Source organism: Thamnophis elegans, chromosome 9, assembly GCF_009769535.1.
Source record: "Thamnophis elegans isolate rThaEle1 chromosome 9, rThaEle1.pri, whole genome shotgun sequence".
In the NCBI taxonomy this organism is placed as follows: domain Eukaryota; kingdom Metazoa; phylum Chordata; class Lepidosauria; order Squamata; family Colubridae; genus Thamnophis; species Thamnophis elegans.
In genome coordinates this window covers 20,289,055-20,313,998 of record NC_045549.1, presented here as the reverse complement: position 1 = coordinate 20,313,998, position 24,944 = coordinate 20,289,055, and the positions used below count along the sequence as shown (strand labels likewise).

The following is a 24,944-nucleotide window of genomic DNA, read 5'->3' as shown; positions in this document are numbered from 1 at the left end:
TGTGTGTGAGAGCACTGGATTTTATTGGTTTTATCTCTAGGTACCACAGGATTGACATTAGTAGGCAAGACCAGTGAATGAGCAGCAAGATTTCTTTTCCCCTTCCCTCTTTCGTATCTAAAGCAGCAAAAAGAGAGGTAGGCCCCCAAACCTCATCTCAACAGTCTTGCTGCCTCTACTGAGGAAAGTGGGGGGTCTGAGGGGGAGGTGTCATCACAGTTGTACCACTTTTACATTATTATAGGACTACAACATGCACATTCTAATAGGTGGCCCAAGCAACGAGAATACAAGGAGAACGACGACAAGGCTGCAGATTGCATGTATGTGTCTGCTGTATGGGTAAGAAAGACAGGATCCTATGACAACTGGCTATGAGTGTGTGAGAAATCTTAATTTAGAGAGAGGTACCTACAACAGTGCAGAGTGGGGATGCTACACGCATGCATTAGTGACAGTGGAAAAAAACATGGCTGGCATTAACAGCAGCAGGACAGCAGGACAAGAGGTGAGGTCAGTGATGTGGTGCTAATGTGGATCCGGTGCCCCCTTCCTCAGCTTTCCACAGCGAGTCTCTGCTCTGTGAGGGAAGCCTGCTGGGCCACCGTTTTGTTCTCGTGGCTGCGGAGTTTTGATACGACTTCTAGGAAAGTCAGGCTCTGCACTTCCTTGTGAAGAGGTTCTGTCAAACAAGAGGTAAGACTGTTACTTCCCTGCTGGGGCTTCCTGGGAACAGCTGCTCTTTTGTCTGCATTTTCGACCAAGCTGAAATGGAGACATTATCAAGGCACCACTTGGCTAGTAGAGAAAAACGGGAGGGAGCCAAAAAAAAAGAAAAAGCGTCGTCTTGCAAACGGCTCTTTCCAATTCCTTAAATTGTATAGAGACACGGGAGCAAACATTCAGCCTATATAAAGTACAAAGGAACAATCTGAAAAGAAAAGAAGCGCTTCCAATTCCAGAAGCCTCCTAAGAAATGTACACAAGCTTGTGTTGTAGAAGCTATTGCTGGAAGAGAGAAAAAACAAAAACATTAAAAAAATATTTCCTTGGCCTGAGCCAGAGTCTACCAGAGCCGGGATCTTCTTGATGTGTGGGCTTCAGTTTTCCCAATCAGTCCTGCCTGTACCAGGTAGAGGTGGTGTTTGGAGCTGCTGTCTTGAAAAAAATGTAGGTCGTGTTGTGCTAAGCTCAGCTTCATTTAGCCACAGAGACCAATTTCCATTCGAAGGCTATGGTTGTATGATAGACTAGGACCGTGATGGCGAACCTATGGCATGCGTGCCCGAAGTGGCATGCGGAGCCATGTCACCTGGTACCAGGGGTGGGTTCCTGCCAGTTCTAACCTCTTCTATAGAAGAGGTTCCACAAATCTACCATGCTGTTTAGAACCGGTTCCAGCTCCCCCCCGCCCATTTGCACCATGCTTGCCCCGCCCGCCGCTCACTGATTGGCTGGCTCACCAATCGCCCCACCCGCCTCTAAGAGTCCTATCTAAACCTTAAAGTCTTAAAGCTGTCTAGTTTGAACATCCCTGAGGTTTTTTCTCCCTAAAGGGTTAAGGGTGCAAGGTCTTGTAACTTGACAGCTTTAAGACTTGCGGGCTTTAAATGCCAGAGTTTCTGAGCCAATATTTTGGTTGCTAAGCAAGAGCATTGTTGAGTTTCACTACATTTTACAAGTTGGTCACGCCCACCCAGTCACATGACTGCCAAGCCACTCCCACTTAGTCACATGGCAGCCAAGCCACTCCCACCCGGTCACATGGCTGGCAAGCCACTCCCACAAAGCAGGCCACATCTACAGAAGAGGTTCTAAAAATGTTTGAAACCCATCACTGCCCCGCACGCGTAGCGTCACCTGTACTTCTTACTAGCTGGCCAGTGCACATGCGCGCATCATTGAGAAGTTCATTTTTGGCCACATGATGCACCCTGGGTAGCTCCTCTTCCGGGTTGTGGGCCAGACGAGTGTGCTCACACGCACGCTCCCTTTTCAGCACTTAGTGCCGAAAAGGTTCGCCATCAATGGACAATGCCACATTTTCCTCATCGGGCATCTTAATAGTTTGGAACTTACTGAAGTTAAAATAGCCCATAATATGGGATCTCCAGAAATTGGGACAAAGCTTAATTTTAACAAAAGGTATATTTTGGAAACTGAAAATGTATCAAGTTGTATAACACAGTAAGTTGAAAGCTTGATTAATGAACTGCAATCAGCAAAGGATGAAATGGAATAGTGCACAAGTCCTTTATATTGGGTTCATAGCACATTGGGCAAATGCAGCTTTTTATTAAGCGCAGTTGAAAACTTTCAAAATTGCAGTCAGGCCAACTTGCTTTCCCACATTACTGCTTATTTTGTTGAAGAACATATTCTTGGAGTGGGAGGGAAGGGGAGGGTTCTGGAATCCACCCTGTAGTCTACATCTAAAATAAAAAACAATGCTGATGACAGCTGTTAAATTTTGACCGTCATTGCCAAAGCAAGGAGGCTGCCTCTGCTTTCACAATACTCAAGGAAGGAATAAATGGATTCTGAATGATCTTGAGGAAAAGCTAAGTGGGATATACCAGGTGAGGTCAGGTGAAACAAAACAATTCTGGAAGAAGGCAATGGCAAACCCTTTCTTATCGCCAAGAAAAGTAAATGGATATGTCCATGAAATCACTAAGGGTCAAGTTTCATTGGAAGGATACAACCACAGGAGCCTGTGCAAATAAAGGCAGAGTGCATGGGCATTTTTCCTCTTTGAAAATGTGTCCCCCCCCCCCCAAAACCCCTTGCCTGTAGAAGACCTGCAAAAGGAGAAAGTGGGTTTAGCTACTTGAACCTGCTTTTTGTTTGTCCTTTTGCAGGCAGAGGAGCAGAAAGTTGGAAGAAATGATCCATGCTTTCTAGATAGACTACAGTAACTTAATTTCCTGGGACTTTTGGGGGAAGCAACTGGGTTGTCTGGATTAATGCTCAAAACCAGGACAATCCCACTCAAACCAAGGCTGGTCTGAAAAAGCCAAGTAAATTTACACCTTAAGATGGAAAGCGATCAGAAAATCACAGGTCTGCAAATTTAGACTGCCCAAATTATTGCCAGGAAGACAACATGGCTTTAGGTGGAGATTCCAACTTTGATTGGAATGCATGGACCAGACAACACTTTTCGGTAATTCTCGCTTCCCCTGCCTTCCTTTTGGCTCTTGATTTCCTGCCAATCTTCATATTCACCTTTTTTTCAGTCGGTTTCCATATACTAATTCTTTCCTGTAACACCACAGAAGGAAGATACCAGCTTAGGGTAAGGAGGGAGCTTTTAAAATTTCAGTGGCTGCTCTGTTTCAAGACTCTGTTGTTTCTTCACAAGGATATTATACTGGATCAAGGCGTTACATGAAATTGCACACAGGATGGCAGTCTTCTGTAGTACATGGGCACTCTATTACTTTGCAATTTTTTGCTATCATGGACAGAGCATCAGATAAGTAGGCTTAGAAAGACAATTGTCAATAATTCTGTGCTGAAATCTACTTTTATTCCCGGGAGTCTTGAGTATTTCTTTCAATTTCTCTTGGAATTGTGTTGGAGCTTGGCTCTTAGAAGCAGCACATCTGTAGCTTTTGGGACAGCCTACACTAAGATGCCTAGTGGGAAAATGTGGGAAGCCTCTGAGGCTACAGATGACTCACAAAATGGTAAAATGGAAGGCAAGAAATTAACATGTTTTCCTTAGGCAACTTTTAATAAATGCTTAACTCCCTTGTCTCCTTTGCAACAAACTTCAGAAACAAATATAAATGTGAAGTAATAGGGAAAAAATTCCAAATGTTTTTTCATGGTATGAATTCTTATCACATTTGTAATAATATTAATAACTCATATTTTAATAATTGGAGTGTGATTAGTCCACAAAATATTTTGGTTTTGTCTTCTGTTTAAACATGACAAGCTTAATTCTAATTCTAATGTTTGACTATTTCTTTTCCCTTTTTCTCAGTGTAATAAGTGGCAATGAGGTTTAGAAAAGTATCCTTCTATGTCAAGAATTGGACCCATAATGTTTTTTAAAACAGCATGTTGATACTAACCTATGCATATTTTTCACCATTTTCATGTTTTTATTGATGAATAAATGAATGTATTTAGTAATGAATTCAATGAACGATATCTGGAATTTATATGGATCAGCTGTCATATTACATTGTATCTTTGGAGTCCAATCTATACAAAGAGTTACCTGGCATTCTAAGATAGCTCCAATCCAGATAAATTTAATCATAATTGTTTCAAGGTTTAAATATACAATGGAATACAGTGGTGGAAATTTAAGATGGTAACATGATATTCAACTTCCTGCTACAGGTGTTTTTTAACTGTAGATAGAAAAAACTTAAAAGGACAATGCTAGTAACCCCCCCCCCCCGCGTGAATGTGTTAAGTTTCTAGTCTTGAGTGAGTTCTGCCTGGAGACATATTTTGGATATATAAATATAGAGACAACTTTACATATGGGGTTTAATAACCACAGAGTTGAATTCCCTACTGTTGCAGCTTCAATTCAAATAAACTAACAAAATTTAAGCTGTCAGAGAAGCCACCACTACTCCCAATTTGGCAAAAGGTATATTCTGGTTTATGTGTGTACCAGTGGTGGGATTCAAATTTTTTTACTACTGGTTCTGTGGACGTGTTGTGGTGGGTGTGGCTTGGTGGGCATAGAAGGGGAAGGATACTGTAAAATCTCCATTTCCACCCCACTCGAGGGCAAGGATACTGTAAAATCTCCATTTCCACCCCACTCGAGGGCAAGGATACTATAAAATCTCCATTTCCACCCCACTCGAGGGCAAGGATACTGTAAAATCTCCATTTCCACCCCACTCCAGGGCAAGGATATTGTAAAATCTCTATTTCCACCCCCTCGAGGGCAAGGATATTGTAAAATCTCCATTTCCACCCCACTCCAGAGAAAGGATACTGTAAAATCTCCATTTCCACCCCACTCGAGGGCAAGGATACTATAAAATCTCCATTTCCACCACACTCGAGGGCAAGGATACTGTAAAATCTCCATTTCCACCCCACTCCAGGGCAAGGATATTGTAAAATCTCTATTTCCACCCCCTCGAGGGCAAGGATATTGTAAAATCTCCATTTCCACCCCACTCCAGAGAAAGGATACTGTAAAATCTCCATTTCCACCCCACTCGAGGGCAAGGATACTATAAAATCTCCATTTCCACCCCACTCGAGGGCAAGGATACTGTAAAATCTCCATTTCCACCCCACTCCAGGGCAAGGATACTGTAAAATCTCCATTTCCACCCCACCCCACTAACCTGCTTTCCAGCTCCATTATCCTGTGCAGGGCAACAGAAGAAGACCCAGCCAATCAGCTGGAACTCAGGAAGCAGCGAATATATGGGGCAGAGGCAGCCAGAGGTGGTATTTGCTGTTTCTCCAAACTACTTACAATTTCCGTTACTGGTTTGCCAGAACTGGTCAGAACCGGCTAAATAACACTTCTGGTGTGTATGTACCCACTCTTGCATTTAAGATTTTTCTGATCTGACCTGAAACAAAGTTTTGGAAAACTCACCTGACCCCATAAGTGCACAGATCAGCACCATGGAATTGTACTTGATTTCTGGTGCGCTTCTCTCATCTGATAAGAGCCGGTGTAGAATCTGCACTAACTGCGCACTTTCGAGGTCTTTCTCTGCTGTGGCTGTGAATTCAAACAGAGGAGAACTGTAAATCAGATAATGTAGATGGCTTGTGTGTGTTGTGAGGGGACATGATATTCTCGTTAACAAGTTAGTTAAGTAAGGACGGGTGGCATATCGTATTAGATGGCTTCACAGATGGTGAAGAAAATGTACTCACGGAACTGAAAATTACTTCATCTGTTCCTTATTAAACTGGAATAAGATATATACCACAGAACTTCTTGTGTTCATTTTTAGGAATGAATTGAAGAAGAGATAAAAGAAATGCTTACTAAATTTACATTTGCCGAAGGTGCAATATTGGATAGGATAGCTCACATTTTAAAACAATGCTTTTCAACTCAGGATACACAGAAATAGGCCAAGTGGCCCAAAAATCTACTCTGCAAACTAGCAAAGAGAAATTGAAACTGCTGGTATCCAGCTAACACATGGAAGCAAAAGGAACTGAGCATCTCAATCAAAACATTTCATGGACTCCAAGATTGGTTGGAAATCTTAGAGTCCAAGATTGGAGAAGCCTCTGAAAAGTTAGGATTTAGGAGATAATTTTATTACAGACAGATAATAGATGATAGATACAGATGATAGATAGATAGAATCAACCCTGAAGCTGACCTGACCAAAGCCATTTTGAAGCTTCAGTGTTACCACATTGTAATAGAGATAGCTGGGGTTTTATAACCAAAACAAAATACTTTCTCCTGGGAACCAAGGACATTCTCACACTTGATCAGAGAGAGGAGTGACGTTGCCAGGCAACTGGACGGCACCTTGATTGGACCATGTGACTGATTGTTTGGGGAAAGGGAAAAATGTTTACTTTTAATTAAGTGAAAATTGCAGGAACCTTCAGAGTCGGTTTTCACCACAACTGTGCCAATATGATATATCCAATAAAACTATTATTTGAGGAATCTACCTGCCTCGCAGTTCTGTTCACTATGGGTGTATTACTTGGAACCCAGACAGATAGACAGATATGAGAGATTTACAGGTAGATTCACAGACAGACAGACAGACAGATATAGAACAGATGGTAGATAGATGCTGTAGATCAAGGGTGAGGAGATTAGAGCCTCCCTCGGCTATTTCAGCTAGCTCTGCTGAAATATGAGACTGCAGAAACCCGAAGGCTTTCAGAGGCCAGCCTCAATGAGGCGCGGCAAGAACTCTCCACCCCCAGAGGCTATTGAGAGACCTAACAGGAGCCCAGTTCAGAGATCAAAATTCCTTTTGTAATTTGAGACAAATCCAATTAAATCCAATTGAATTAACCAATTATAACGTATTAGTCTAGGAGAGAGCGATTAGCACAGCCAGTTCCAATCGAACTGAGTCTAAAAAAAGCGGGAGCATGCTCCTCAGAGGCAATGACATCACTTTGGTAGACTCAGTTCTATTGGTTACTGACTGAGTTAACCCATGCATGACCACTGTCTCCACCAACTTTGGAGAAAGATGCTGTAGATCAGGGGTCGCCGACCTTTTGGACCTCAGGGACCACTACATTCATAATTTTAAATCCCGCGGACCACCAAAATGAATTTAAAAAAAAGATAAATAGTATTTAATGCAATATAAAAAATGAAAATAAATTTTCTTGTGGACCTCCAGTGGTCTGTGGACCACCGGTTGGTGACTGCTGCTGTAGATGGATAGATGACATATTAGTTAGACAGATGATAGCTAGCTAGATATGGATTGGATTGGATTGTTTATTTATATGCCGCCCTTTTCCCTGGGGGGACTCAGGGCGGCTCACAATCAAAAGGAAGGGGGGGACAGACTTTTACATATAAGACAGTACATGATTAAAACGCAACATTCATACCATTCGGGCGGGTTACAATCTTTAGCCCCAGGCCTGAAGGGATAGCCAGATTCTAAGGGCTGTGCGGAAGGTCTGGAGGGTGGTGAGGGTACGAAGCTCCACGGGGAGATCGTTCCATTGGGTCGGGGCTACCACCGAGAAGGCTCTCCTCCGCGTGATGGCCAGTCGGCATTGGCCAGCGGATGGAACTCGGAGGAGGCCTAACTGATGAGATCTAATGGGTCGTGTGGAGGTGATCGGCAGTAGGCGGTCTCTCAAGTACCCAGATCCACTACCATGAAGGGCTTTATAGGTGGCAAGTAGCACCTTGAAGCGTATCCGGAGATCGACAGGTAGCCAGCGCAGCTCGCAGAGGATAGGTGTTACGTGGGTGAAGCGAGGTGCACCCACAATCGCTCGCGCGGCTGCATTCTGGACTAGCTGAAGTCGCCGAATACTCCTCAAGGGCAGCCCCATGTAGAGCACATTGCAGTACTCCAGCCTAGAGGTCACAAGGGCCCGAGTGACTGTTGTGAGAGCCTCCCGGCTCAGGTAGGGGCGCAACTGGTGCACCAGGCGAACCTGGGCAAATGCCCCCCTGGTCACAGCTGACAAATGGTGTTCGAAAGTCAGCTGTGGGTCCAGGAGGACTCCAAAGTTGCGGACCCTGTCTGAGGGGTATAATGTTTGACCCCCCAGCCTGAGAGATGGAATATTTGCCAAATTGGCGGGAGGGAAACACAACAGCCACTCGGTCTTATCCGGGTTGAGCACAAGTTTGTTAGCCCTCATCCAGTCCCTAACAGCTTCAAGTCCCTGGCTCATCACGTCCACCGCTTCATTGAGTTGGCACGGGGTGGACAGATACAGCTGGGTATCGTCCGCATACTGGTGGTATTTTATCCCGTGCCGCCGAATGATCTCGCCCAGCGGTTTCATGTAAATGTTGAAAAGTAGGGTAGACAGGACCGAACCCTGCGGCACCCCATATGTTAGGGGCCTAGGGTTCGATCTCTGCCCCCCAACTAACATCGACTGCGACCTGTCCAAGAGGTAAGAGGAGAACCACTGCAAAACAGTGCCTCCCACCCTCACCTCTCGCAGTCGTCGCAGAAGGATACCATGGTCGATGGTATCGAAAGCCGCTGAGAGGTCAAGGAGAACCAGGATGGAGGCGTGGCCTCGATCCCTGGCTCTCCAGAGGTCATCGGTCAATGCGACCAAAGCGGTTTCTGTGCTGTAGCCAGGTCTGAAGCCGGACTGGAATGGGTCAAGATAGATATAATATTAGTTGTCTTATATTAGGAAACAATATCAATACAAGCCCCACTTTTTGAATGTGCGCAACATGTTTACGAAAGGGGCACAGCATACACCACGCCACTCTGCCCATCTTGCAAATCTTGACAATACTTATGCCTCAATTACCCAATACTTATGCCTCAATTACCATTACCTGCCTATGCATAAGGTAGTAAAAACTAATTCTTTTATCACAGTTTTAAATCTTATCATAAATGGTAAACAAAATAACTGTGGAAATATGCATTTCTTTTTCTGTAAATATTTGTAACTTGGGTTTTATCTGTTTTCTTCAACAGAGTGACTCTTGAAACAAATTCAAAGTGATCTTGATAGGTTGGAGATCTGGGTTGACAAAAACAGGATGGGACGGAACAGAGACAAATGCACAATTCTATGCTTGCAAAACGGAAGTCCAATAAACAGGAATAGAAGTATGCAACACCTGGCTTTGTAATAACACATAAGGACCTTAGAATTGTAATTCATTACAATCTGAATATAACTGTAGGAGAAGGAATCGCAGGGCCAGAGGGAGGAGTAAAAAGCTTGTCTCGTCACCCTTATCTGCTGTTGACCCTTATCTAAATCTAACCAGGTGCTGGCCATTGAGTAGATTCCTGTGCATAGGCTTTTTGCATGTGGGCTTGGTTTTGGGGTCTGATATTTACCTGTACGAAATGGTTGACTAAAAGGCAACTGAAATTTTGGATCACTCAATATATTACAATAATTTCACTGTATTCTACAGTGATCAGACTTTAGTTTGATTACTCTGTAATGTTGTGAGCACAGGTTCTTAAGAAAAATTCAGAGGAACTAAGAGAGGCTCAAAGAAGGGCACCGAGGAAGGATTTGAAGCTATGTATAGGGCCATGTCTTCCCACCCATTGGCATATACAAGTACACAATTCTCAGTGACATCATATCATGGCTTAGCATGCACAAGGCCTCTATCATTGGAGAGGAGATAAATTACGAAACATTAACCGCTGGACTACTTACCTAATTCTAGAGCTGCTATTAATGCCAGAGCAACGAGAGCTTCATTCTGCATTATTACATGTTCACTAGTTGCCATGGTAACTAAGTGTTTAATGCCACCACTCTGAACAATGGTCCTAATTACATCCTTAAAAAAAAAAAGTAACGAGAATGTGAAGCAATATTGCAGTGCATTATAGATAAATACAACAGGTAATTTTGCTAATTTTTCCTTCTATTTTTTTTAAAAATATGCTAGTGTTGATTATAATAAACTTCTTCTAGACTTTAATAAACAAAAGGCGTGTTACCCTTTGCCACTGAACACTGAAAAAGATACCTACACCCACAGGTGGTCCTTTTATTCTACCCTGACCATTAGTAGATAGCTGTAGCTACATTTTATGGAATCAGCTTACTTAAAGGTAAAGGTTCCCCTCGCACATATGTGCTAGTCGTTCCTGACTCTATGGGGTGGTGCTCATCTCTGTTTCAAAACCGAAGACATCTCCGTGGTCATATGGCCAGCATGACCAAAACGCTAAAGGCGCTCGGAATGCTGTTAGCTTCCCACCAAAGGTGGTCCCTATTTTTCTACTTGCATTTTTACATGCTTTCGAACTGCTAGGTTGGCAGAAGCTGGGACAAGTAACAGGAGCTCACTCCCATATGCGGCGCTAGGGATTCAAACCGCCAACCTTTCTGATTGACAAACTCAGCATCTTAGCCACTGAGCCACCACATCAGCTTGCTTATTGTTAGATTAATTGTAACAAGCGGCATCTCACCATTCTGGGAAATGAAAAATTCAATGCACACAACCAGCAACCACATGCCTCTATACAGATACAGAAATGTATTCATTTATTTGCTGTCAAGCTTACAATGATTATTTGCCTTGTTTAAGAAAACTGGTTGATGAGTCTTTCATAACAATATCTTGAAAAGTTTTAGGCAATGAGACAATGACTTCAATATTGAACAGTGCAACATAAAAGACTATTTATGTAGTGGACCAGGTGGTGTCCTGCCTGAATTATTGCAATAGATTGTTGTTGTTGTTGTGTTCAGTTGCTAAGTTGTGTCCTACATTTCAAATTCCATGGACTATAAGCATGCCAATCCCCCATATCCTCCACTGTCTTTCTGAGTCTGCCCGAACTCATGTCCATTGTGTTGATGATACTATCTACCATCTCATTCTCTGCTGTCCTTTTGCTTTCAATCTTTCCCAACATCAGTGTTTTTTCCAATGAATTACAATAGATACCAAATATATACCTGCCATCCTGCTGGTAAGAAATGGGCATATTTCTTATCTTTCTGTATCTATAATGTCATCATCTTGTCATTTAAAGTAAATTGTATAATTTGACTCCATATAAAATAAATGCATGCCAACTGGGCAATTCTGAAAGTGGAAGTCTACACATCTTAAAAGTTGCTAAGTTTGAAAACCACTATCTAGCAAATCCAACATTGGTGCTCGTGCTTCCCTCTTGGGCCATAAGGCAGAATCCATCACAAGCTGCTAAGGTTAATCCCAGAGTGCTCAAATAAGGCTACAGCATTTTGCAGGCAAATCTGCAATCTGCAACCCGGTTAGCTGTTATCTTCCTAAGAGAAGCTATAAGTACAGTTGGTTAACACACTTTGAGACTTTATTCCTAGGATTAGTCTTGAATATTAACCTCAATCAACAAAATCCATTTACAAAAGGAAAACCATTTCAACGGAAAACATGAAAGAAGCTCAAAAACATTACTCAAAGTAGAAACCCACTTTTGAGAATGGGCAGGTACTAGCTATAGCAGGGTGTTCCTTTTTCCCACTCTCAAGAAATAGTTAGCTTGGTCTGGACTGATTGCATGGATCATACAATATATCAGAGCTAGTTTCTTCATCAATAGTCATAAAGTAGAACATCCCTCTTCCCCCCTGCATGTCCCTCAAAGCCCAGAGTATCTCTTTGCTCAAAAAAGGTTATGCATTCCTCATGTTGTGAGAGGAGGGAGCACAGTTCTCTCACTGAACAGGCATCACAGTGTTAGGTAAGGGAGCCTCAAGCAAATGTCACTTACTTTGGACTTGCTGTGTCGTATAAGAGCAGACAGTAGCCTGTTGGATTCACCCATCACACCTGCGTGATCCTTGGCTTCACACCATTCTACTAGTCTTTCAACCAGCTTGACATTCTTTCCCAACTGCTCGGCAGCTTCTGCTGCATGTATTACAAAGACAACATTAAACAGAAAAGAAACGAGATGAGCTTCTCCTCCTCCTCCTCTCCCCTTGAGATGCTACTTATGGGCCTTTTTCAAAATGTAAAAAAAGCACTTGGAAGTATGTAGCAGGAGTCACCCGTTTTCTAAAATGGCACTTTGTGCTTGACCCCCGTGAGAATCTTGTGGGAGTTCAAATCACTTCGTTGTAATTAAAGAAATTGTTCACAGTTTTACCGAGGTATTTAAAAATGAAAGGATGGTTCTGTAGAAGCATATCATAAAGGGCATATTTGACATTCCATATCGTACAACTGTTAAATCTACAGATGAGTCAAGCTTTTAAATGTTACGCCATACGCAACACGCGGCCTTGGAGCAATTCATTAACCGTCCTCCTTTTGCATATACATTCGGTTTATTTGAAGCATTTTCTTCAAACCCTTTTCTTCTCCTGGAAAAAAAAAAGTTAGCAACGGATCAAAAGTTCAACAAAGAAAGCAGCTTATTTTACCTTGTGCATCTATTAGCATTCTTAATGTGCCCAGCAGCTTGAACTGAACAGGAGGCATTTCGGATCTGAGAAATTTCAATACTGCTTCTGCCACACCAGCTGACAGCATTTTTGCCTTATTTACAACTGTGGAATAAAAAACAGATATTATCTCAGAAGAATGTACTTGAAGTACAACAGGAAGGTTATTTTTTTTTAGGAAGCCCTCTTCTTTCCTAAAACAATTAAGGATGAGTATTGGTGAAGATGTTCAAATTGTGATCCAGATTTGATTAGCCTTTGGCAGGGCCGATCACAGCCACAGGAACCCACATGCATAACCACAGAGCCTTTATATAACCTGTATTAAATTAAAAACTAACCTGCATTCAATTTACCATATTTTTCAGAATATAAGATGCACCCCCCCCCCAAAGAAAATCTGGGTGCGTCTTATACACTGAATAAAACATTTGTGGTTTCCCAAACCCCACCCCCTTCACAAAAATGGACGTAGAAAGGTTTAGGAGGCCTGCAAAGTGTTCCTGGGGGCTGGGGAGGATAAAAATGAGCGAAAAATGGGCCTTTTTTCCTAGTTTTTGCCCCCTTCCCAGCCTCCAGGAACACTTTACAAGCCTCTCAAACTCTTTGCATGCCCTGTTTTTCACAAAAAATGAGGTGTGCAGAGGGTTTGGGAGGACTGCAGAATGCAAAAACCTTTTTAAAAATTTACCTCTTCAAAATCTTGGTGCGCCTTATACTCCAGTACCTCTTATAGTCCGAAAAATACAGTAATTGTAAAAGGAGGGGAAAAATTAAGAAAAAGAATTGTACATGTACTTTCTAGTTCTATCAACTTTTCAAAACCATCCAAACAAAAGTCACGTTTTGTTAATCAATATAGTTTGCATTGACTGGTGTTCTTGAACTAGGAGTGTGTGTTGGAAAACATGCTTCTTTACACGGGGGACAGTCCTAGCAAGGATAGAATAAAAGAATCACTTTGGAATGCAAACTGGGACAGAAAGAGAATTGAAGCCAAATCTGGTAACTTTCAAGCTGGCTACTTAGAACAGTTGCTTCACTGCAGCTAAAGTGCACAGCTCTTCTACAGGACCCTAGCAATAGCAATAGCACTTAAGAGTTATATACCCCTTCACAGTGCTTTACAGCCCTCTCTAAGCGGTTTACAGATTCAGCAACTGGGGTCCTCATTTCACCGACCTTGGAAGGATGGAAGGCTGAATCAACCTTGAGCCAGTGGGACTTGAACTGCCAAACTGCTGTCAATCAGCAGTCAGCAGAAGTAGCTTGCAAACCAGTAGCATTTTTTACTACCAGTTTGGGCAAACCGGTCCAAACTGGTAGCATTTCACCCCAGGTCTCCAACCTTGGCCAGCTTTGCTGACTGGGGAATTCTGGAAGTTGAAGTCCTCCAAGCTTAAAGTTGCCAAGGTTGGAGACCCCTGGCCTAGAGTAGCCACATGGTGAGACAGGCAGCAAATAAGTGTAACAAATACGTAAATCCATAGGAAACTGTGGTATACTGTATGTCAGCTTCTCTTGGAATAGTTAAATGTGTGCAAAAATTCCACTTTGTGGGCAAGAATCCAGATTTCTTTAGCTGCCATACTTACATTACGAGTTAAAATTTGCAATTACACTGCAGCTGATACTGTGAAGACTCTGTGCTTCTTCCCCTCTGCTCACAGTGCCTCTCTTCCTCTACTCATGGTAACCACACCTGTTCCGTCTTTGCACAGGATCCCACCCCCATGTGCAAAGCAGGAGACAGACACAGCTACATAGTGCATTATAATTAAAAGTGAGAAGTGAACTGGCATTTAAAATACAGACTAACAAGATGCTGTTCAACAGTGCTCGTTCTGGTGGAGAGTTTTTAGAATTGAAGCATATGTTTGTTTTTTAAGAAGCCAGTTTAATATTGCATTTACATTTCTTCTCAGTATCTCGCTGTTTTGAAAAAAACTGTGTTAAGTGCAGTGAAGATCGAAAACAAAATATGAACAAAATATTTGGTTATGTGTCTGGCATTCAAACAGCCTTTAAAGTTCCCTAGAAAGTATAAAAACAATCCTAGAAATTATATAGTCCCTCAGAGCTAAATAAGAAGAATCTGAGAATAAAAACATTAGGGTATGCATTTAGCATAAGAGAGAGAAAAAGACCCCTGAAAGAACCCTTATTCCTTATTATATCTGGTTAATTATCAAATGAACATATTAGCTCCTGGAATCAATTCTGTGCTAAGACACTGAGCTTGTCGATCAGAAAGGTCGGCAGTTCAGCGGTTCGAATCCCTTGCACCACCTAACAGAGTGAGCTCCTGTTACTTGTCCCAACTTCTGCCAACCTAGATGTTTGAAAGCATGTAAAAATGCAAGTAGAAAAATAGGAACCACTTTTTTTTTTTTAAAATATATTTTATTCATTTTTCACATTCCATTTGCAATCACTTATATACAGGGTATTTACTATAAGAAAAGAAAAAAAAGAAAAAGGGAATAAAACGAACAAATAAAAAGGAAACCCAACTCATCATTCACAACCCCACCTGACCCTTCCATCCTCCATACACCCCATCTACCCCCTCCAACTTTCCTTTCTCCCTCTAACACTCCCCTCCTACTTCCCTTTCCCCTCAAACCTTCCTTCTCCCCTTACTCCCCGGACACCCTCCTTACATTCCCCTTACTCCTTCCTTACTCCTCCCTCTTCTTTCCCTCTACCTCCCTCCTTGGTGTATGCCTTTATTCGAGTGTTGTTTGATCTGATAAAAGTAAAATGAACCAAGGGAAAAAAAAAAAAAAGAAAAAGAAAAAAAAAAGAACCACCGTATATAAATACATTCTTGTTCTTATTAAGACTATGTTAACACCCCCCCACCCCACCCCCCACAAATCCCCATCCCTAATCCTCCCGACTTCCCAGGGCCCACACCTGGCACTACCTTCTGTCTAAAATATCTTGTATACATATGGATTAAAAAATAAAAGTAATATATCGAAAGAAAAAAAAAACCAGAGGAAAAAAAAAAGAAAGAAAAGAGAAAAGAAAAAAAGAAAAAAAAAAGAAACCACTCTTTGTGTTGATCTCAGCCCCCCATCTTTATCTATGCTTAAATAGTATAAATCATTCTATCTATATTTTATTCTCGTCTCTTACTTCTTTGCTATTTACCCCAACCTTCTGTAGATTCTCCCGTTCCTCTTCCTAAACCTCATGATCCCTTCCGATAAAATTTAAGCAACGTGGTTCATGCCATATATTCAAATATAACTTTACAGACAAGTAATCAAACTTTCCCTTCTAGTAAAATTTAAACAGCGTAAATGATCTTTCTTAACCCCCTTTTCAAACAGTAATTCAAAATAATCTAGCCAAGCTTCCCCTTCTTAGTAAAATTAAGCAGCGTAGATCAAATATTACTTTACACAGGAATCAATTTCTATCTTAAGATAATTCCAACCGGCTTCCTCTTCTAATAGGATTTAAATAACGTAGTTCATTCCACATGCATTTTACCCTCATCCCTTACTTATCTGATATTTACCACTATCAAATTTATACTAGCATTTGTTTAAAATGTAACTCAGAGCGATTTCAACCAACTTTCCCTTCAAATAAAAGTTAAATAGCGTGGATCATTCCACATATTCAAATAATACTTTCAGCAAGAGTCAGTTAACCTTCTATTTTAAAGTAGTCCCTTCTAACAAAGTTTAAACAACATAAATCATTCCGCATTCTTTTTACACTTATCTTAAGATAATCCCAACCGGCTTTCTGTTCTAATAAGCTTTAAACAACGTAAATTTTACCCTCATCCCTTGCTTGTCTGATGTTTACCACTATCAAATTTATGCTAACGTTAATTTAGAATCTAGCTCAAAGTAGTTTCACCCAGCTTTCCCTTCTGATAAAAATTAGTCCGCTTTTTCTACCGGAGAGAGGTCTCAAACCCCCATTCAGTCCTCAACTTTAGCAAGCATTTTGAAATGTCTAAATTCTCGATCTCCGTTTTTCTGCTTCTCCGAGGGAGGAGGGGCTACCCCCTCCATCTTGCAGCCACATGTCCGGCCGCTTGCCTTCTCCTTCCGCTTGTCTCTCCTCTCTTCCAAGCGCATCAGGAAGTCCCGCCTTCAGAGTCCTACAATAGAAATCTTGAGCCTCCGAAACAGAGTTAAGACAAAATCTTTGATTCTCAAATGTAACCGTGATACCGGCAGGGGCCTCCCATCTGTATCGAATCTGTTGACTCCTAAGCTCCTTAGTTAAAAAGGTGTAGTCCCTTCTTGCTTTCAGCATCTGAAAAGGAATATCTTTGAAAACAATCAGGTCCTGGCCGTCAACTCGGAGACTGTTATTATGAAACTTTTGCACAATCGCATTTCTAGATTCTTTTGTAGAGAAATGTATAATTATGTCCCTCGGGAGCTGTCGCTGTTCCGCTATCAATGAGTTCTGGCGATAGATTTTCCGAATCTGCCAATCAAAGTTAAGTCCCGGGCTTCCCAGCGCATGGCTGAAGGCTTCAGCAAAGGTCTGTTTCAAATTCTCTTGCTCCTTTTCACGGAATCCTCTGACTCTTATTGCAAATGCCTTCCTATTAAAATTTATCATCATAAGCTGTTCTTCGTTGTCTCTAATTTTTTGTTGTAAAATTTGAATATTGGTAGTCAAATTAAAATTAGCCTTCTCCAGACTTTCCAATTTGTTCTCTATTTCAGCAGAGTAATCTGACAGGGCAGACACGGCTGCAAACGTATTTGCCTTCATCTGATTAACTTTAGACTTTAAATCATCATATAGTTCCAATACAAATTCCTTAATTTCTTGTTTAAAGGCATTAAACATTTTAAAGAGATATTCCTGTGTTAAAAATTCTCCAGTAGAGGGCATAGGAGACAAAGGCTGTGTTTCCAGTAAAAATTCTTTAAATTCTTTAGACACATTTGTAGCAAGACGCTTCTTTGACCTGGGTGCCATAATAAATAAACAAGTAAGCAGCGCTTCGCTCCCCTCTATTTCCAAAGAAGAAGAGTTTATTTTGTTAAGGAGCGGTCTGCAGGAAGATAAAACCGGCTAAGTACATCCAGTATCAATCATCCACGGAGAGAAATCGCCATTTTGAGGTCTATTTAAACAAAGAAGTCTCTAAGACAAATGAGGTATTTAAGATAGTAATAAAAGCATAAATCTCACAGGGGTGGGACCCGCCCGTATCAATTCTAGCTTGAAAAAACTTTGTTTTGTCCTGGGGGGGGGCTAGCCTGTCTGGGGCTGCCAAAAAAAAAAGGCAGCTGAGAAGAACTGGCTGGAGATAAAAGCTCCGCTCCGGCTGGATCTAATCTCTTTCCACAGCCAAAAAAAAGAAAAAGGCTGTGGCTTACGAATAGACCCTAGTCTACGGAGCTACTCCCTGCCCCTTTCTTAGCCAAAAAGGGGTGCTATCTATGATCTTATTTAGATATACAGACCAGATCTCTGAGGAGCTCGGTGGAGCCCTCCTCGGCAACAGGCCACGCCCCCAGGAAGTCATAGGAACCACTTTTGATGGGAAGGTAACAGCGTTCCATGTGCCTTTGGTGTTAGCCATGCCGGCCACATGACCACGGAGATGTCTTTGGACAGAGATGAGCACTGCACCCTAATGTCGGGAACGACTAGCACATATGTGCGAGGGGAACCTTTACCATAGCTTGGTTAACTGTCATTTACTGAATAAACTGCAATTGGTTGAGTTACGCAATGCACTAAACACTAATTAGGGAAAGAAGGCCATAGTAGTTTATATCCTATTGTATCAGTTCATATCATATATCAATCAGAACAGCAAATATTTAGTAATTATCTGGCATTTCTCCGCTATATTCAAAATTATGTTGATGCCATTGAAGTTCAGTCTTGGTTCCTGTTAGGAATGTAGTCTAACAGTTGGGTTAGCAATATATAAGCCATGATAGTAGTACTGTTTCTTTAAGTACTGATGTAAATGTGATTGGTTGCTGTTACCTCAAGCGGCCATAAGATGGAGCCAGAATGACTGTTAGCTCTCTGTTTGTTAGAAACTGATGATGATTCTCCAATTTAGGGAGGTGAGGAGGGTCAAGTGTTAGAGGTGATCTACACTACATTTTAGGCTTCTTCTAGAAAACAATACAACCAGCATAATTTCCACTTACGGAAATTATGCTGGTTTTCATTTCCCATAAGTTATTTAAATTATTTCCCATAATTATGCTAGTTCTCATTTTGTTGTTCTCCAGAAGAAGCCTAAAATGTTCTGTGGATCTTCCAGAAGGTATTTGGGAAGTGATGTCCTCTTGGCAGAGATTATTATATTAGCTCTTGTTGGGGTTTGTGTTTATATATTCCAATACTTTATGTTTTAATCTTAACTATACATTTGTCTTTGTAAAACATCATCAACACTGAGGTCAGACAACATTTTTATTGTTTTACAAATGCAAACACAAAAGATGAAAAGTAACAGCTAAGCTCAACCTTTTCCAATCTGGCATCTGTCAGTTATCTTGGCACTCCTAGTTTGGCCTCCTGGGAGTTGTTGCAATGTACAAGGTGACTACCGGATTCCTAAAGGTATTAACTTGTAAGTACTATTCTCCTCACTGTAATTCTTTGATTTCATTATTGTATAACTATTAGAAAAATGAAGATAAAATTTCAACCGTGAAGAATAAATAAGCTGCAAAAACAAGGTGGGATTTTCTTTTCAGTAAATAGATACAGATGGTAAACATGTTATTTATAGCGCAAAGTATCATCCCACTAACTTTGGAATCACTGAGAATGTTGCTGCAATGTGCTTACCAGGAATTGCAAGATTTCGGAGCGCACTCAGTGCTGCATGCTGTACGGTAACATTTCCATCTTCCACGTGCCTGTCCAATAAGTCCATCAGTTTCTGGACAATACCATTATCCACCATATGGATACAATTTCCATCTGCAGATGAAGGCAACCACCATCAATTCATGTTTCTTTATCTAAGTACCATGGCTATTTTTGTACCATCAATTTTCCATCTTCTGCCACATACCTCCCAACGACCGATAAGATCGCACAGGGTGGGCCTTCTCCAGGTGCCATCAGCCAGACAATGTCGGCTGGCAACTACCCAGGGGAGGGCCTTCTTTGTAGCCACTCCGACCCTATGGAACGAACTACCCCCAAAGATCCAGACCCTACCCACTCTCATGGCCTTCTGAAAGGCTATTAAAACCTGGCTATTCCGGCAGGCCTCGGGCTGTTGACTTCATGACTGAGGTCCAGCCCCGATTAGACTGGGTGTATGATGTGTTTTTTTTTAATCTGTGTTCCTCGTTTTTAACTTTTTTTACTTTTTAAAATTGTATTGTTGTAAGCCGCCGGAGTCCTTCGGGATTGGGCGGCCTATAAATTCATTCAATTCAATTTAATTCAATTCAATTCAATTTATCCAATGGCAGGACAGGATGTAATTTAAAGTATAATTTTATACATTGTTAAGCTTAAAAAGGTTTGCAATCTTTTTCTAGCCTTCCATTAAATCTAAATAGGTTTACACCCAAAGATTTTACATTTAGAAGAACTTTGCTCATGAGCTTTTTCAGATGGGTAAACATTGGAAGGATGGAAATAGGTATAACAGGAAGCAGTATAAATCTGCTGCAATAAGTTCAATATCTCCAAGAAAAAATGGAAACAAATCCTCAATTTGTTCTATCAATGAGGCAGAAAAATTGAAGAACCTTTGAGAGATAAACTTTGAAAAACCAAGCAATTTTTGGAATAGTTCTTTAAATCTGCATACACGCTTATTTTTCAATGATTTTTTTGTCCAGATGTTACTTCTTTAAATACATAGCCAATCCCACCCAGCCTATGCATAGCTTGGTTTCTGGGAGTTATCTTCTTTAGTGAAAATTCCCTTCTCTCTTTTAACCAAAAATGTACAATCTTTGTGTTTTCAGAAAGCTCTTCTTCTTCCCCCATAAGCACTTCCATTTTGCTAATCAGGGGCAACTGGTAGAAAAGAACAATTATTAAATCCACCTGAGCAATCATAGTAATTATTATGAACTCATTTCACATTTATTGACTGCATTTGAACTGCAGTTCCTAGCATGCCATTCACAGGCTAAATGCGGCACTGAGTGGAAATAGATTGTTCTCCATCTAAAACATTAAAGTACTTTTAATAAAACATGTCCTGAAACCAAAATTTCAACTGGCATTCTGCCTGCTCCTTTATTTCGCAGTACCGTTTCACCACTCAATTTATATTTAGAAGACTTCACATTTCAGCGTAGGTTCTAAGGTAGGAAAACAAACCTTTACCCAAGGCAGGCTATACAACTCGTTTAAATGCCGCAGATACACAAATACACAGAGCAACACAACTGCTCTTTAATTTTAAGCACTAGCATTCTCACCATTTCTGGCAAAATTTGCAACTGCCAATGCTCCTGCGAGTTGAAGTTGATGGCTATTAGAAGGGATCCATAAAAGCACTCTCTGGAACACACTGCCTTTCCTCCTTCAAATAACTTTTGCATTGATTCATCTGAAAGCAAAGGCATATGCAGTCAGAAAGAGAGAGAAAAAAATCCTAACGATGCTACTTCTTATCTGCATTGCCCATGGTTCATTTCTAGTTCTCATATATAACCAGACATTGCTTTTGGGATCTTGCATCTGCTCTACTGCACAGTTATACCAAAGTCAAGACAAGCTACTTCCACTTCTTTTTCCAAGCTAGCAACATAAGAATAGAATAGAATAACATAGTTGGAAGAGACCTTGGAGGACTTCTAGTCCAACCCCCTGCTTAGGCAGGAAACCCTACACCACTTCAGACAAATGGTTATCCAACATCTTCTTAAAAACCTCCATGTTGGAGCATTCACGACTTCTGGAGGCAAGTTGTTTCACTGATTAATTGTTCTAACTCTCAGGAAATTTCTCCTTAGTTCTAAGTTGCTTCTCTCCTTGTTTTATTTTCCACCCATTGCTTCTTGTCTGCCCTCAGGTGCTTTGGAGAATTAGCTGACTCCCTCTTCTTTGTGACAGCCCCTGAGATATTGGAAGAGGGCTATCATGTCACCCTTAGTCAGTGGTAGGTTTCAAAAATTTTGGAACCTCTTCTGTAGGTGTGGCCTGCTTTCCGGGTCCACTGGTGGAACCCTCTTCTAACCGGTTCGGTAGATTCTTTGACGAACCGGTTCTACCGAATAGGTGCGAACTGGTAGGAACCCACCTCTGCCCTTAGTCCTTCTTTTCATTAACCTAGAGATACCCAGTTCCTGCAACCGTTCTTCATATGTTTTAGCCTCCAGTTCCCTAATCTCTTTGTTGCTCTTCTCTGCGCTCTTTCTAGAGTCTCTACATTGTTTGTACATCCTGGCGAATGTAAAAAGAGTCGCCACACTCTTAACAAACCTAGAAATATTGTCTTTCAGATAGATTTATTTAAACATGTGCATATTTTAATCTTTTAAATGCATTGTATTTCTATTTTTCATTATGTTGGTAGAAGTCCAGCATTTTTTAAAAATAGAAAATCTATTTTAACTATAATTTTCACAAATATGAATAAAACCAACAGAGTTAGCCCTCACATCAAGAAAAGGGTTTGAAAAGAACTTGTTTATATTCAATTGTTTATAGGAAAAAAAGTGAGCCCGTGTGTTTGTTGCTTTTTTCGGGTGGAAGATTTTCTGGCTTCTCTGCACCAGTGTGGCTTGCAGACAGTATGCACCGATGCAGACGTACACTGGAGCCAGCCTGGAGCACCGGATACCGTTCCGCTACAGTGCTCCTGAGAGCCCACCCGCCCGCACCTCGCTTACCATCCTTTTATGTCTCAGCGCTTCCATGCATGTGCAAAGGGCGTACAGCGCCTAGGCGATGCTCTGCTGAGCAGCTGGAGCATCGCAGAAGCACCAGACGCATGCGCGCAACTGCACGTGTGTGCGCACGCTCTGCACACATCCACGTGGACGCCGGCAAGCCTGTTTCAAACCGTAACCGGTTGGAACGGAATCCGCAACCCAACACTGCTCTGCACTCACATGATTCCCCCCCACAAATACAATGTAATAACTGACCTACAATATATGGACAGAGTGATCCACATTAAACTTACTCCCAAAAGTAGAAGAACCATGAGATCAAAGCAGTTTTAAGCTCAGTAATGTCATCTTCTTTGTCACTATCTACAGTCTTTGGACGATTTCAAGTAAACACTCTACAAGGCCAGCTTCAACCAGCGGCAGTTTAATGATATCTAAATGATGACGGCAAAACCACAACATCCCCATGAAACAGACATGTTTTACTATAATATTGGTGGCAGACACTATTTATTAATTTAGTTTATTTGGATACTGTTAAAAGTTCTTTAACAACAAATGAATACTTGGAATGAAGAATGAATGAATATATAAAAAGTTTTCTTTTCACCTCTATGGGTGGTATGTGTCTTCCTCAATCTAAGGTCTACTATCAGAAGCCTGGGAGTTTGAGGGTTCTACACAAAATCTTAACTGTCCTAGCACTGCCCTTCTGGAAAGAGATCTCTGATGCGTTCCTGAAATCTGTTGACCCCAGTTTAGGAATCACAGCCTGTGTTCCTACCACAAGGTAGTGGGTCTGCGTACTTGAGAGACCGCCTCCTGCCAATTACCTCCCTGCGACCAATTAGATACATAGATTAGGCCTCCTCCGAGTTCCATCTGCCAGTCAGTGCCGACTGGCAACTACACGGAGGAGATCCTTTTCAGTAGTAGCTCCGACCCTTTTGGAACGATCTCCCCGTGAGATTCGTACCCTCACCACCGTCCAGACCTTCCGCACAGCCCTTAAGACCTGGCTAGCCCGCAGGCCTAGGGACAAAGATAACTGTCCCCACCCGAATGATGAATGAATGTTGCTTACTATTTTACTTCTATGTATTGTTGTGTCTATTGTCTGTATACCCCCCCCCCCCTATTTTATGTAAGCGCCCTGAGTCCCCTCAGGGAAAAGGGTGGCCTATAAGCATTAATAAATACCTAAATACCTAAATAAAATTGAGACCATTTTGGCTTTTACTGTCCACATTCTCTCCTGTTCCTCTTTCAGAGCCTGGTATTCTCCAGCTTCTATAGTCCTTCTTCCTGATATTGCTGTCATTTGGCATGCTACGTCTACTCCTTTGTTCTGATCCTCATCTACTACCACAATGTCTGATTGATTTAGCCTATCTTCTGTATCTGGAAGTCCAACAGGATCTGAGCCCTTTTATTCTCTATGACCTTCTGCAGGATCTCTCCTTTGGATTCTGGAGAGTCTAGGTCATGTACTGTAACAGATGTTTCTGTAAACAATGACAGCTATATGGCTGTGCCATCAGTATAGCTGTTCCGCTTGCAATCTGTCACCCTCCCACTATGTGATAAAACCATGATGACAACCTATGACATGCATGCTAGAAGTGGCACAGAGCCATCTCTCCAGGCATGCCCAGCCGTCGCCCATTGCTTTTCCTGTTTCCGCAGTACAACGTGTGCTGGACCATTGGTCTTCATGCTTGCTACGTTCCAAAAACCAGAACACCATGTGACCGGTGTGCACGCTGGAACCGGAAGCTTAGCTTCCGGCACGCGCATGCATGCTGGGGAATTGCTCTTCCAGTACCCGTCCCATCCCCACGCTCCCATTTCGGCACTAGGTGCCCAAAAGGTTCACCAACACTGTGATAAACTATGTCTGTACCTTCAGTTCTGCCTAGCGTGGTAGATTCCTGCTTCTATGCATTTTACATTTAGTGCCCTGTTCTTGTGCTGCATGATCAGTGGCTCAGTGGCTCAGCACTGCCTTTTGGTCTAGCCATTTCCAGCCACTGGCATATTTCTCAATGTCTGCCACTTTAGCTATCTGTTGTTGGTCCATTCCATGCAGTGTGTATCTTCCCAAGGCCCTTCCCCTGCTGTGATTTACCATCCTGATGCTGCATTCTCTCAGCATCATCTGGTTGTCATCTTATTGATGTACTCTTATATGCTCTGGGTTTTGTCCAAGACAGTGGCATTGACACTTTATATTATCTCGTCTCTGTCTCTGTCTCTATCTCCAGATACAAAGATGTATGTACGTACGTATGTATCAGTGGTGGGTTGCAGGCGGTACACCCCGGTATGGGCGTACCAGAGCCTGCCGGGAGCACTGGGTACCATTCCGGTACGGTGCTCTGGAGGGCCCACCCGCTCCGCCCGAGCTCCTTACCTGTCCTTTAAGCTTTTGGTTCTTCCCCACCTGGCATGGCGCCTGTGCGACACGCCCGCTGAGCAGCTGAGGGTCTTGGAGGGTTTGCAGAGGCGTCGCAGGACAGGTACGAG

At 42.0% G+C, this 24,944-nt stretch overlaps 1 protein-coding gene across 1 annotated transcript in view; it reads right to left on the bottom strand.

Annotated features, from left to right (window-relative positions):
- Nucleotides 1-24,944, bottom strand: part of RAP1GDS1 (Rap1 GTPase-GDP dissociation stimulator 1) — a 47,249-nt gene continuing 22,305 nt past the window's right edge. Inside the window, 12 exon segments of the mRNA XM_032224112.1 lie at nucleotides 1-682; nucleotides 5,597-5,725; nucleotides 9,847-9,973; nucleotides 11,907-12,046; nucleotides 12,562-12,687; nucleotides 19,396-19,530; nucleotides 21,000-21,098; nucleotides 21,101-21,130; nucleotide 21,750; nucleotides 22,712-22,740; nucleotides 22,743-22,787; nucleotides 22,790-22,852. Of these exon segments, the coding sequence (XP_032080003.1) occupies nucleotides 555-682; nucleotides 5,597-5,725; nucleotides 9,847-9,973; nucleotides 11,907-12,046; nucleotides 12,562-12,687; nucleotides 19,396-19,530; nucleotides 21,000-21,098; nucleotides 21,101-21,130; nucleotide 21,750; nucleotides 22,712-22,740; nucleotides 22,743-22,787; nucleotides 22,790-22,852 (1,052 nt within the window). The 3' untranslated portion in view covers nucleotides 1-554.